We start from the raw sequence: 14,436 nt of genomic DNA on the forward strand, positions 1-14,436 counted from the left end.
GAAGCCAGGGTTGTGTACTTTTTTTTTTTTTTAAAGATTTTGTTTATTTGACAGAGAGAGACACAGCGAGAGAGGGAACACAAGCAGGAAGAGTGGGAGGGGGAGAAGCAGGCTTCCTGCGGACCGGGGAGCCCGATGTGGGGCTCGATCCCAGAACCCTGGGATCATGACCTGAGCTGAAGGCAAACGCTTAACGACTGAGCCACCCAGGCGCCCCAGGGTTGTGTACTTTTAACTAGCTTTCTGTGATGATTCTGATGCACAGCTGGACTTGGGAAATACCAACTCTATACCACCTAAGACATTCTGTGGAAAATTTGCATTTTGCTTTTAAGATAATTATACCACATGGGGAGCCTGGGTGGCTCAGTCGCTTGAATGTCTGCCTTCAGCTCAGGTCATGATCCCAAGCTCCCGGGATTGAGCCCCACATTGGGCTCCCCGCTGAGTGGGGAGCCTGCTTCTCCCTCTGTCTGCCGCTACCCCTGCTTGTGTGCTCTCTCTCTCTCTGTCAAATGAATAAAATCTTAAAAAAAAAAAAAAGGATAGCTATAGCACAGCCTTCTTGATTTAAAACAAAAAACAAAACCCTTTTGTATTGCATACACACAGAAATGTGTACAACTCATAGGTGTACAATTTGATGACTTTTCCAAATTGAACACATCTATGTAGCTACCCAAGATGAAGACATGGAATGTCCCAGTCTCACTTGTGGCCCCTTCCAGTCACCAGCCCCAGAGGTAACCACCATTCTAACCCATCACCACTCACTAGTTTTGCCTGTTCTAGAACTTCCTATAAACAAAATTATAGTCTGTACTACTTCGCTTTCTTTTGCTCAACATCATGTTCATGCTTCTAACTTGTTAAAACTACTCTTTCGGATTAAATGTGTAAAACGATGACTGAGAAGGTTAGGAAGGAGATGGAAGCCTGAGATCCTGAAACACCAGGTACAATACTTGGATTTTCCAAGAGGTGGAATCTCTGGAAGATAGGAGGGAGAAGGGGGCGTGGTTATAGTCCGGCCTGTTCCATGTGGGGGCGGAGTCTTAAGTCTGGGGGCGTGGCCAGTGGCCAGTTTTCCCGGCGGCAGTTGGCACCGGGGGCGGGGCCCGCCGAGGCTTCCTGTCTGCGCCTGCGGAATCGCCGTTTGACCCCGGAAGTGCCGGCTCATTGGGAGCTGTCACCGTGGACCGCGGCAGCGGCGGCGGCGGCAGCGGTGGCCGTGGCGGCGGCACAGCGCCGGTAGTGGAGCCGCCGAGGTGAGTGCGTGGCTGGGCCCTGCCGAATGGGGGCATCGGGCCTGGGACGAGCCGCGGCCATGCCTCAGGCGGCCACGAGCCTTCCCATCTGCCTGGCGGGGCCGAGACTGACGCTGCCAGAGGGGCCGTGAGTCGCCCCTGAGGCCAGGCCGCTAGAGCCGGGAGTCTCGGGTTCGAGGCTCAGCCCCAGAGTGATGAGTCACAGTCCTCCTACCCTCACTCCGGGTTTCAGTTTCCTTGGAGTTCATTCATTCGTTCAACAAATATATGTCCATCGCTTCCTACGTGTCAGCCACAGATCTAGGCACTGGGGATACAAACAGCAAGACAGATAAGCACCCTCCCTCATGGAGCATACAGTCCAGTGGGAGGAGACAGTCAACGACAAATAAAGGCACAAGATAATTAAAGATATGACAGTAACTGCGGAGTGAATACTTTAGATTGGGCAGTCTGGGAAGGCCTTTGAGGAAAGTAATATTGAAGGGTGATGACAGTCAGAGAAACTGAGGCAGCATTTGCCCTGGAGACGCTCCCAGGCCTTATTGTAATTGGTGCTTGCACCAAGCTCACCTTCTAAAGAAAGCCCTTTTTTAAGTTTGGGCTTCTGCTGCCCTGCTTGGCATGAAGGATGCAGTGGTGGGCACAGATTTCATCACGATCAATGTCCTTTTCCTTTTGGAACTTAGAGTCTCATCTTCGCCTAGTTAATTTCTACCCATACTTTAGATGAAAACTCGGATCTTCCTTGACATGCTCCCTCCCTCAAGTCTGTTCTCTGTTAAATGCTGTCACAGCCCCATGTGCCTGATCTACATAGCATACATCGTGGTATTTTAATAGTTTGTATGGCTATTTGATTCATATCTGTCTTTCGCATAAAGACTGTAAACTCTGTGAAGGGCAGGACCAAATCTGTTATTTGCCCACTTTGGTATTCTTCAGGCTTCAGTGCCTGGCACATAGTAGGTGCTCAAAAACTTTTTGAATGGCTGAATGAAATTATTAACATGGTCTTTGCTCTCCAGTGGTTCATAGGCAGTCTCTCTGCCACCGGGTTATTGTCTTTTCTTTCTGATTATATCTCTTTTCTACTTAAATGACTCCTCACTGCCTTTAGATGAAAGGCCAAAATCTTTAGCGTCACATTGGAGGCTCTTTTTTAAAATGTCTTCATCTTTCCTATCTAACCTCCTCTCTCAACTTCCATCATCCCCTACCTGACCTTGTGTTTTCAGCCATACCAAATGTCTCCCTCTTCTTTCAAAGCCACTGGTTCTGAGCCTGTGTTCACACTTGCTCTTCGCTTGGAATGCCCTTCCTCCCCATCCTTTCCCCCTATCCTTCAACAACCAGGTTATGGGTCACCTTCTCGGAGACATCCTCCCTTTCTCTCTTGTGCTTGTTTTGAAAATTTCCTGTTACAGCTCTGATCGCACTGAATGATAGTCATTTACATGCCCAGGACCCAGAACGTATTCAGTCAGCCTTTTCTGAGTAAATGAGGAAGTCCAAAGTGTTGTGTCTATGGTTGGGACTTGTAATCACAAGTAAACTTTATTGAGTGTTTATTACATGCCAACTGCTGTGTTGAACACTTAGCATTGATTACTTCTTACATCTCAGTTTTACAGATGAGGAAATCAAGGCTTAGAGAGTTTAAGGAACTGTCTCCAGGTCTCAAACATGGGTAGGAAAAGGTGGAGCCGGAATATGAATCCAGGCTGCAGAACTATAAAGCTTTTAACCACCACATCAGCCTGAGTCTGAACTGCCTTTACAGGCACTGGCTTGTAGGAGTGGATTTCTTCTGAAATCAGGTGCTGTCTCTACCTGTCTAGGCCTGGCCTCCAGGGCCTAGAAGTTAAAGGATGAAGAGCCACTACCTACTATGGCTCTTTCCCCAACCTAGGTCCCTACATTGGACACTCCCACAAACCGTCTTTGGCAGGTGAGCATGGAAAGAACTGGGCCTGTGAGTCATTTAGACTTCTGGACTGGCAAGCAGACCCCTGGTGTTTTCAGCTGCCCTCCCAGCATCACTGGGGGGTTAGGAAAGAAGTATTTTTGGTCTGTTCAGCACAAAAGATCCAGGTGCCAAGGCAGAAGGGCTGGGCTTCAGTTTCAACTTAGTTACTAATGTATCTGCCTTGAGCAAATCAGAGCCCCTCTTTGGACATCTGAGCGTAATAGTCCCTGTTGTCCGTAACTAGGTGGTTGTGAGAGGCTAGTACAACAGTAACTTGATTAGAAGTAACGTCTGTGCAACATGTGTATATTATCTACGTTTTGGAAAGCTGAAAGGTGAAAACTCAGCTAAGCCCCTTTCATTACTTCACACCTTATGATTTTTTTTGAGGCCACCGCACGTGTGCAGGGACCACATGTCTGACCCATGGAGATCCTAGAGCTGGAACAGGTCTTGAGGACTAGAGAGAGTGGTCCTGTCTCTTTTACATCCTCTAGAATGGATATCTTCACAGTCTTTAAAACAGCCCATGAACTGGGGCGCCTGGGTGGCTCAGCCGGTGAAGCGGCTGCCTTCAGCTCAGGTCATGATCCTGGGGTCCTGGGATCGAGCCCCACGTCCGGCTTCCTGCTCAGCAGAGAGCCTGCTTCTCCCTCTCCCTCTGCCTGCCACTCTGCCTACTTGTGCTCTCTCTCTTTCTGTCAAATAAATAAATAAAATCTTAAAAAAAAAAAAAAAAAAAAAAACCAGCCCATGAACTAAGGTTCCTTGTGTACCAAGCTGCTTCCTACCTCCTTACCTTTGCTCCTACTGTTTCCCCTGCCTGCAGCACCCTCCTTCCTGGCTAATCTCCACTCTCAGGACTCAGTTCAGGCTCTCCTGATCATTTAGGCTCCCCAGACATGCTTTCTTGACAGCAATACCCCCTGCAAGCTCAAGTACACTAGACTCAGTACAGCGAATGGTTAAGAGCCGGCCAGCTTCACCAACTATAACTGAGTCCTAGGGCGAGTTTGTTATCTTCTCTGAGTCTCTATTTCCTCACTGATAAAATGGAGATAAAAATAGACCTAACTTTAGAGTTGTCCTGAGCATTAATATATGCAAAGCTAGTTGATGCTGAGAAAAGCCCTAGGGAAAGCACCAGCACATGATAAGCATGTTCCTGCTGCTGCCATTATCATTGTAATTATTGGGCCGTAAGCTCCTGTGGGGCAGAGACCCTGCATTATCACTCTGTCTTAATAACACCAGGGCCTGGCCTAATATCTGAGATATGGGACATCCCATAACTCATGGCTGACCGTGCCCTTCAGCTTATCTGTGAGGTTCTCAGAAGGTGACGGATGGTTTCCTCATCCCAGGCTCAAAATGTCTTTGTGTTGTCATTGAGACTGTGTTGGCCTTATATGGCATGTCTTCTAAGGGGCCTACTTCACTTCCATTCCGTGATCCAGCCAATATGTGTGTCCCTTCTGTGGGGCAAGCCAAGTAGAATCATGGAAAGAACATTGGATGGGAAGACAAGAGACATGGCGTCTGCCACTCACTGACTCAGAGGCAGGCTTGGGCCTCTGCAGAAAAGAACTCACACTGGCGAGTTTCTGTGAATTCTCCCATCCTCTCTGGTCCTTCTGTTCATCCACGTCCTTCTTCCCTGGAGCCTAGGGAGGTTGTAAAATCTTAAAACCCTCTACAAGTGAGGAAAGGCCCATCCCTCCATCCCTGAAAAGACTACAGATCTGCTGGGGCGCCTGGGTGGCTCAGTCGGTTAAGCGGCTGCCTTCGGCTCAGGTCATGATCCCAGGGTCCTGGGATCGAGCCCCGCATCGGGCTCCCTGCTTGGCAGAGAGCCTGCTTCTCCCTCTCCCTATGTCTGCCGCTCTGCCTACTTACACTGTCTATCTCTGTTAAATAAAAAATAAAAAATTTAAAAAATAGACTGCAGATCTGCTTAGAATTATAAGAAAAGTGTCTTTATATTGAGTCACTCATCAAACAGTTGACGAGGCCAACTCTGTACCAGGCCTGTGCTGGTCACGGAAAAGATAGCAAGAGAAGGAGAGCCCAGGCACTGTCTTCAGAGAGCTCACAGGCCAAGGAGGGCATAGAGCTGGAGCCCTAATAAAGATCATCTAGGTCCTTTTAGCCAGTACTTCACAAAGAGGGTGGGAATGTTTCAGGAGTCACCTGGCAAGTGTCTTCCTCCTCGGTTGAGAGCTCTTGCTTTAGGCAGAAAAGTCAGCTCCGTCTGGATTAGTAGGTGCACGCACCAGGCCTTTGAGGCTCAAGTCAGGAGCCTCCTGAGGCCAGAGGGTGAAGCTTCTCTCCTGGCTTTGGCATCAGTTCCAGGGCCGGCCCCTGCCACCAGGAGCCTATGTGTCTGCTCTCTTCTTCCCATCCATATTCCTTTCAGGAGGGTCACGCAGCACAATGCCAGCTCTGCCCTTGGACCAACTCCAGATCACCCACACGGACCTGAAGACAGGAAAACTGAGGACTTCACCAGCGCTGGTGAGCCGGTACCTTGAGGCCGTTCAGCCTGATATTATCATTCTTGCAATTTCAGAAGCAAAAAGCAAATTCCTCCTTTATCTGTTCCGAGAATGACCCGAGGGCCACAGTCAGTAATTCAGTAGCTGGGACACTACTAGGTCCTTCCAGGCCCAGTGCAGAAGTTTCCTTTCTGAGCAGCAGCTCGAATTTGAGTAGTATTTTCCATGTTGCCACCCCATACCTTGCCCCCAAAGCATTTCATTTTGAATCAGAGTCTGATGGCGGTTGGGACTCAACCTGAGCTGGCCTAGAAAAAGATCCAGCCCAAAGCCAGGTTTGGGGATTTGACCCTGCGGGCAGCGTTCAGGTTTCAGGTAGGCCTTTTTTTGGAGCTATCTCCCCTGCTATCCACACTTCAGGGGGAACACCAGTTTCAGGGGTCAGGCTGCCTTTTATCACAATGGGCTAAGAAGCGCCACCTGCCACATACCAACTCTGCAGGGCTTGGGAGACTGAAAAATAAGGAGGCTGTGAGCGTGCCGATTACCAGCTGCAGAGTGAGATTAGGGCTGCGGAGAGGTGCCAGGCTGAAGGAGACAGAGGTGGGGACTGGAGTCCCCACACCCACTTACCATTTTCCCAAGAATATGAGCTTACTTGAGCAAGGTGGGAGGAAGTATTTTCTAGGGGGGCTTGAGTAAAGTCGTGGGAAACAAGAGCTTGGTGTTGGATTTCCTGCTTTCTGGATGGCTTCTTATTACTTCCTAACTCCTCTCTGATAATAGGACTTAACATTTATAGAGCACTTGCTCTGGGCCAAATCTTTCTAAACACTTTACCTGGATTATCTTGTTTAAGCCCCGTGAGTAGGTATTTGATTGTTCCCATTTTACAGATGAGGAAACTGTAAGTTCAAGGTCACAGAACTAGGAAATTAAGGGAGCCAGAATAGGAAGCCAGGTAGACTGACCCTGGATCTCATACCCTTAACCTTTCTGCTATAAAGCCTGCCATTTCTTTTTTATAACCTTTTTATGTGAGAAGGATATTTATCAGAAAATCTAGATCTGTTCTGCTCAACATGGTAGCCACCCAGTGCAGCAGTCATTCACTACAAATAGGGATTTGGCACACTTGAAATGTGGATAGTTTGAGGAACTGCATTTTTAAATTTAATTTTAGTTAAATTAAAACAGCCCATGCAGTGAGTGCCTACAGTATTTTGCCAGCACCGATATAGAACAGTTCCATTAACACAGAAGGTTCTGTTGGGCTGGGAGAGACGGATCCTTAAGTAGTTGACTCTGATTTTCCACCTCAGTCCTTCCCCGTGTACTTAATACCTGGGTTGCTAGGCTGTAGGCTCCATGAGAACAGGAACCTGGTCCCTTCCCTTCATTATGGTTTCCCAGTGCCAGGTGCGTTTCTTTCAGGAAACAGTAAATGAGTCAAGGACTCCAGCCAGGCCTTGTGCCAGACCCTGGAGCTACAGAGAAAAAAGACATGGTTCCTGCCCTTGTGGGGTCTATGGACTAAGAGAAAAGCAGACCAGTAGCTCCTCCACAGTGTGATCAGGGTTGTCTTAGAAGCGGCTACATGAATGCGGAGCCCAGGCCACTGATAAGACTGCAGGAGTGGGTGGGGCAGGGAGGTCTTGGGGCTGGTGGGAGGGCATGTGCAGCTAGGGAAGGCTTCCTAAGAAGGAGGGGGGATCCTGAACTGGGGGAATAAACACTAGCCATGCAGAGCAATGGGAAAAGGATGAACCTGGCAGGAGGACCCAAGTATCCTGTCCTGGAGTCTGGAGAGCCCGACTCCTACCCAACCACCAGTCATTTGGGGTAGAAGCAGTATCATTGAGTTAAGGAGCACAAGCTTTGTGTTAAATCTCACACATACTTAGCCACGTAACTAGAACATTGTAAGCACTCAGTGATGGTGATGATGATGACAACAGTGACAGTGGCAGAAAGTTCGAATGGAGAATAGGGTGGGAAGAGGGACGAGCTGAGGGAGACAGCTGCCTGATGAAGGAGTGGTCTTGTTGAAGAGACTTGTACCCACTGTATATTTGTCTCTTTAGTCCCAACTTAGGGCAAGGAGATCTCTAGCCAAGGGACAGCCACCACGCTGCCTTTGCAGGGTGATAGGTGGAGCTAATGTTTATCGAGTAGCTACCGTGCACACAGCACAGACTTGGTGCTATTGAAAATCCGAAAGAAATAGAGTCTTGAGCCACAATGAGTGAATGGGCTGTTGAGGAAGACAAGACTCATGTAAGTGGAACATGTAGGGAACAGGGCGAAATGGTTTTTTGGCGAGATCAGCAGAACAGAAGTTTGATGGGCAGAGAATGTCCAGAAACCTTCACAGAGCAAGTGGGACCTGAGCCAAGCTCGAGGGATGGAAGATACAGCTGGGACCTGCTAGTCTCTGCCCTGAAAGCTCCCACGGTTCCTGTCACCTACAGAATAAAGTCCCCACTCTTGAGTTTGGCATTCAAGGTCCTTCAGAGAACTTGGTGGGATCTGGTCCTTCATGACCCGCATTCATGCTTTGTCCAGCCAGCAAATGTATACAGAGAGTCTGCTCGATGCCAGATATGTTCTGGGGACTGGGAATGCTGTGAGCAAAGCCCAGGCTGCTTCCAGAGACCTACGGCTAGTAGGGGAAACAAAGAAGGCATGCCCTTCCTTTTCATATCACTTTATTGGGGCATGATTGAAAGACAATAAACGGTACATATTGAAAGTATACAACTTGGTTGGTATTGACATTAGTATACACTGAGGAAACTGTCATCATAATCAAGATAATGAACATTTCTACCGCTCCCAGAAAGTTTCCTTGTGCCCTTCTGTGACCCATCCTTTCTTCTCTCCCCATGTGCAGCAGCCACTGATCTGGAAAGTACTTTTGACGCACTTCAACAGGTGCTGTGGTTGGGGAAGCACAGAGTGCAGGTATTGGGGGAGCCCAGGTGAACACCTAACACGGTCAGAGGTGGGAGTTGGGGAGACTTCCTGGAGTAGGTGAGGTCAGAGCTGGGATCAGAAGGCTAAGCAGCGAGACCAGGATAGCACGTGGGTACTGGAGGTTATTCAGCAGTCTGCAGTGTAAGCTTTGGTTCAAGTCCTGCCTCAGTTGCCTCCTTAGCCCTGTGACCTTAGCAAAATTCCTGAACCTTACTGATTCTTTGTTTCCTCCTCTGTAAAATGGGAAGAATACTATCTCCCTTTTAAATAGTTATAGATGAAAAATAGGCTGTGGGACATACCTACTCAGCAGCCGGCACAGGGCAGGTCTTGTTAAGTGGTGGCCTTTATTATCACCATTCCAGTGTTCTCTCCCTCCATATCTATTTCCCACCACCCATGCAATCTGGGCCCTTTTTTTTCATGGCCCGTTTTTATGCCTTCATAATATACCATTTCTTCCATCAAAAAATCCTTCTCATTTCCAAGGCCCAGCTTAGATGCTGCTTGCCCCGGGAAGTTGTCCCTTGTCCTCCAGGTGCAGATAATCACCTTTGGCCCTCCCACAGTCCCTCTGCCAGGTTTGGGCTGTCACTTTCTCTGTTTTGTGCTCACTGGCTTAGATGTGCATCTCCCCCTCCGGAGCATAGGCTCTGTGAGCGTGCAGATGTTTTCTCCATGTGCCTCACCACACAACAGTGTGCCAGTAAATGTTTGTAGGGATGCAAGGATGGCCAAATCTCAGGATGTGTGTGTGTGTGTGTGTGTCTGTCTGTCTGTCTGTCTTGTCTCTCTGTCAGAGTAGGAGGCGATGAGTAGCCTTGCCTAAGAAGTGACCTAAGAGATGAGGTGTCAACGGAAAGACGAGGGGAGCAGCGTGGAAACCAAGGAGATGAATTTAGGTCCTAGAGAGTAGTTTTGAACTTGTTTCAGTCAGCAGGATTCCCTTTTTCAAAAAGTTTGTCCCTGGAAGCCCACTGTATAAATTCTGATTTCAATGGGAGGGGTCCTGAAGACCCACCTGATAGGGGCCCCCGAGGAATCCTTGTGGAATCCAAAGACTCCACAGTTTGAAAACTTGCATCAGGCAGTAGGGAGGCATAGGGGGTTCTTGAGGAAACCAACCAATCAGTCATGATTTTCCTGTCCCCCTGGACTGACAGACCTGGAAGTGGGTGGATTATGGTTGATAACTGCTGATACGTTGCCCGGCCTTCCTCCTATTACCACTTCCCCCAGAGAGAGCAGCCCTTATGTAGTCAGAGGAGAAGACTGAGCTCATCATCTCTTCTTTATGGTGAACAAAGTAAGGTTTGTTCATGGCAAGGTAAGGGTTGGGAGAGAGAACTTTTGATTCTAAGCTGAGACCTGCAATTACTTGATTAGCATCTTTTCTTTTTTTTTAAATTTTTTTATTGTTATGTTTTTTTTTAATTTTTTATTGTTATGTTAATCCCCATACATTACATCATTAGGTTTAGATATAGTGTTCCATGATTCATTGTTTGTGCATAACACCCAGTGCTCCACAGCATCTTTTCTTTAAAAGCAAAAAGTTACCGAGCTTTTTTCCCCTGATTCTAAGGATATAGCATGATACATACAGTATGATACTATTTATGTAAGAAAGATGAAAAGAGATCTAAAATACCTTCTATGGGTATATTTTCCCATAAAAGCCTAGAGAAGGTCTGCAAGGACACTCACCTAATGGTGAGTGGTCACCCCTGGGAGAATGTGGGGACTGGGAGTGTGGTCCCAGAAGACTCACCTTCTCTGCAGGGTTGTAAGTTTTGAAAGAAAAGATGTGCATGTCTCCCTTGTATAATTACAAGATAACTTAAAAAGTAATACATGTATATGTTTTTTAAATTGGAAAATACATTCGAGTCATAATTCCCCTCTCCAAAGATAACCACTATTAGCTTTGGTATGTTAACTGCATTACTGCATTCCCCGCTCCCCAGCCCCGGCCGTTTTTTGTTTGTTTTTTTTTTTAACCTGGGTTAAAAATATATACTTCTTTAAAGATCCCCAAACTGATTATATATTAAATAGGTTTATGTCCTGCTTTCTCTTCCCTTGACCTTTCCCCATGTCATTAAATATCCTCCAAAACACATATTTTTTAGTGCCTGCCTAGCGTTCCCTGGATGCAACCAAGCCCCCTTTGTTAGAGACACTTGGTTCTTTATGCTTAAAAACTCCTTGGAGGGTCACTGGTTGGAACAGCCAAGTGTTGTCATTGCTGTGGGTTGGCAAATGGGCCCTCGCTGACTAACCTCTGCCACGTTAACACGTGGTTTTTGGATCCGTAGCACCCCGAGCAGAAGGCAGACCGGTATTTTGTGTTATACAAACCGCCCCCTAAAGACAACATTCCCGCCCTAGTGGAGGAGTACCTGGAACGCGCCACCTTCGTAGCCAATGACCTCGACTGGCTCCTGGCCTTGCCTCACGATAAATTCTGGTGCCAGGTAACATTCTATCAAAATTAACACTAAGACAAAGCACATGACATGCCGTTGGTTGGTTGCTGTTGTTGTTTTTCTCCCCCTAGGAGATGCTTTTTTTCCTACTTCTTACACTGGATCCTTAACAGCAAATTGTGGTTTGGATTGCTCTGTCTTGTATCACAATCTTAATGATGTTTACACAACGCCTTCCAACGTGTCATTTTTAGAAACTTGTGTTTAGCCCTCGGCTCATTCATACCTCCTTAGTCCCTTGGGGTTGGAGTGTTTGCCTTAGGCCAGGGCTGGTAGGCCGTGAACCCCTGCGCAGTCCACCCATAAGCCCTTGGGCCTCAGTGACAAATCCTCGCTCTGATCTGTTGTCTGGCATAGGTTATCTTCGATGAAACCCTGCAGAAGTGCCTGGACTCCTATCTGCGCTATGTACCCCGAAAGTTCGATGAGTGGGTGGCCCCGGCCCCTGAGGTTGTTGACATGCAGAAGCGCCTCCATCGAAGTGTTTTCCTCACTTTCCTCCGCATGTCCACTCACAAGGAATCCAAAGTAAGCCCCTGATCCCACAACAGGACTCCACCCGGCACCCAGCACCTCCGTGCCAGTCTCCCGCCCCTGGGAAGGAAGGCTCTGGAAGTATTGCGTTTCCTCTTTGTCTCCCCTCTGCCTTCATTCCTGTCTTTGGGGAAGAAATCTGTGGCCACCCCCTTATCTGTGAATTCACTGGGTCTGCATTACATCCAGTGTTTTCATCAATGGGAGCTGAGGGCCCTTTGCCAGGTGACGCGTGACTCTGCCTTTTTTCATGCGTCAGAGGGTGAAAACATTGGTTCTGATTTGTTAAAGGAACTTTTATGTGCTTTTTAAAAACCTTTACTTTTCTCCCCCTGGTTTTAAAAATAACGCTGTCTCTAAACAACTCAAACATTACAGAAATATTTTGTAGATAGTAAAAGTCGCCACAAAATCCCTTTCCCCAAAAATAACCACCATTATGGTGCATGTTCCTTCAGGGAATTTTTTTCCTTTCAGTATATTTGTGTGTGTGAGTGCATATTTATTTTTACAATAGGATATTGCTTTTTTTTTTTTTAACTTCTGTAGGATGGAAATTTTCAAATATATGCAAAAGCATAATGAATCCTATGTACCTATCACCCAGCTTCAACAATTATCATTATTTTGCCTATCTTATTTTCTTTCTTCCCGAGTTTTTTTCCCCTAGAGTATTTTTTCCCCCAGAGTATCTTTTTTTTTTTTTTTAAAGATTTTTTATTTATTTATTTGAGAGAGAGAGAATGAGAGAGAGCAAGCACATGAGAGGGGGGAGGGTCAGAGGGAGAAGCAGACTCCCTGCCGAGCAGGGAGCCCGATGCGGGACTCGATCCAGGGACTCCAGGATCATGACCTGAGCTGAAGGCAGTCGCTTAACCAACTGAGCCACCCAGGCGCCCTCTTTTTTTTTCCTTTTGAGGGCGAGAGAGGGAGCATGAGCATGTGAACGAGTGCAGGGGCGGCAGAGGGGGAGGGCAGAGGGAGAGGGAAAGCGAGAATCTTAAGCAGGCTCCACACCCAGCACAGAGCCCAACACGGGGCTCAATCTCACAACCCTGAGATCATGACCTGAGCCAAAATCAAGAGTTGGGCACTTAGCTGACTGAGCCACCCAGGTACCCCTTTTATTTTATTTTATTTTATTTTATTTTATTTTATTTTATTTATTTTATTTTATTTTAAGGATTTTATTTATTTATTTGACAGAGAGACAGCGAGAGAGGGAACACAAGCAGGGGGAGTGGGAGAGGGAGAAGCAGGCTTCCTGTGGAGCAGGGAGCCCAATGCGGGGCTCGATCCCAGGACCCTGGGATCATGACCTGAGCCGAAGGCAGACGCTTAACGACTGAGCCACCCAGGCGCCCCTTTCCTGGAGTATTTTAAAGCAATTCCAAACATCACAGTAATTTACCCATAAATATTTTTATTTTATTTTATTTTTTTTAAGTAAGCTCTATGCCCAATGTGGGCTTGCACTCAAGACCCCAGGATCAAGAGTTGCATGCTCTGCTGCCTGAGCCAGCTAGGCGCCCCAACCCACAAGTATTTTAGAATGAATGCCCAACCGACTATTTAATAGCGTATGTTTGCTTCTTTTTACATTAAAATGAAGAATAGCTATTGCTCCAGGTCAATATATGAGGCTCAGACATGTCCACAGTGTGGATGGACCTTCATTTATTAGCCAATCCCCCATTGTTCCTTGCGAGTTTGCTATTACTTTACCAAGAGTATGCTTTCAGAAAGTCTCTCATCCTCTTTCTCTGCACTGTTTCTTAGGATCACTTCATTTCCCCCTCTGCATTTGGAGAAATCCTCTACAATAACTTCCTGTTTGACATCCCAAAGATCCTGGACCTCTGCGTGCTCTTTGGAAAAGGCAACTCGCCTTTGCTCCAGAAGATGATAGGTACGTAGGGCACAGGGCCTGGAGGGCTGCACAGAGCTGGCCCCCACATGCCAAACTCGAGCACCTAGATGAGCGCAGGGGGATTCAGAACTGCAGTGGCGGATGGGGCTTGGGCGTGACTTCACAGATATATGCATGTCAACTCCGAAAGACGCAACTAGGTGGCCCTGGGGGAGTAGAGACAACACTTGACCCCACGGTCCCTCCAGGATCTTAGTATTAGGCTACATGTCAAACAGTTGAAGGAGTGGGGAGGTTTGCTTTGGTGGTGAGACTAGGAACAGCAGTGATTGCTAGCCTTTGGGTGAGTGCTCACTGGGGGCCCAGCACTCTGCCGAGCTCCTTGTACGTGATCTTAAATTGATCCTCACAGCAGCCCTGGAATGTGACTCTAATCATCCCTATTTACAGACAAGGAAACTAAGGTTAAAATGTAAGGGACTTGCCTGAGAGCCCATGACTAATAAGTGGCCAAGCTGGGATTTATGTCACTTAGGCCTGACTCTCAAGCTCTTCCTCTTTGTCACTCCCTGCTTCAGGGATAATGGGGCTGCCTCAAAAGTCTCATGGTTTGCATTGTTGCTGAGAACAGTTGGAGACCGAGTTCAGTGAGGACTCTTTTGGGTCGAGAAAGGAATGACTTCAGCAGTTGGATCCCATCAGGAGGCAGTGGGCTGGAGGGTTGGATCAGAGACTGAAGCTTGGTTGGGATGCTGCAGAGGGAACAACGCCCCAGCATTGGGCGGGACACAGAGACAGGACACCACTGTCAGCCCTCCTCACCCTGAGATTATAG

At 47.6% G+C, this 14,436-nt stretch overlaps 1 protein-coding gene across 6 annotated transcripts in view; it reads left to right on the plus strand.

Annotated features, from left to right (window-relative positions):
- The first annotated feature begins 1,149 nt into the window (after positions 1-1,149).
- The window catches only part of ASCC2 (activating signal cointegrator 1 complex subunit 2), a 40,018-nt gene continuing 26,731 nt past the window's right edge, over positions 1,150-14,436 (plus strand). For 3 of the 6 annotated variants that reach the window (XM_036123167.2, XM_036123168.2, XM_078060793.1), the window contains exons 1-5: positions 1,150-1,268; positions 5,654-5,751; positions 11,027-11,185; positions 11,555-11,725; positions 13,511-13,640. In XM_036123167.2, coding sequence (XP_035979060.1) covers positions 5,671-5,751; positions 11,027-11,185; positions 11,555-11,725; positions 13,511-13,640 — 541 coding nt within the window. In that variant the 5' untranslated portion in view covers positions 1,150-1,268; positions 5,654-5,670. Of the gene's footprint in view, positions 1,269-5,653; positions 5,752-8,625; positions 8,697-11,026; positions 11,186-11,554; positions 11,726-13,510; positions 13,641-14,436 lie in introns of those variants that run through there. The other 3 variants (XM_078060794.1, XM_036123170.2, XM_078060795.1) reach the window with 2 other exon arrangements.

Source organism: Halichoerus grypus, chromosome 13, assembly GCF_964656455.1.
Source record: "Halichoerus grypus chromosome 13, mHalGry1.hap1.1, whole genome shotgun sequence".
NCBI classification, from domain to species: Eukaryota; Metazoa; Chordata; class Mammalia; order Carnivora; family Phocidae; genus Halichoerus; species Halichoerus grypus.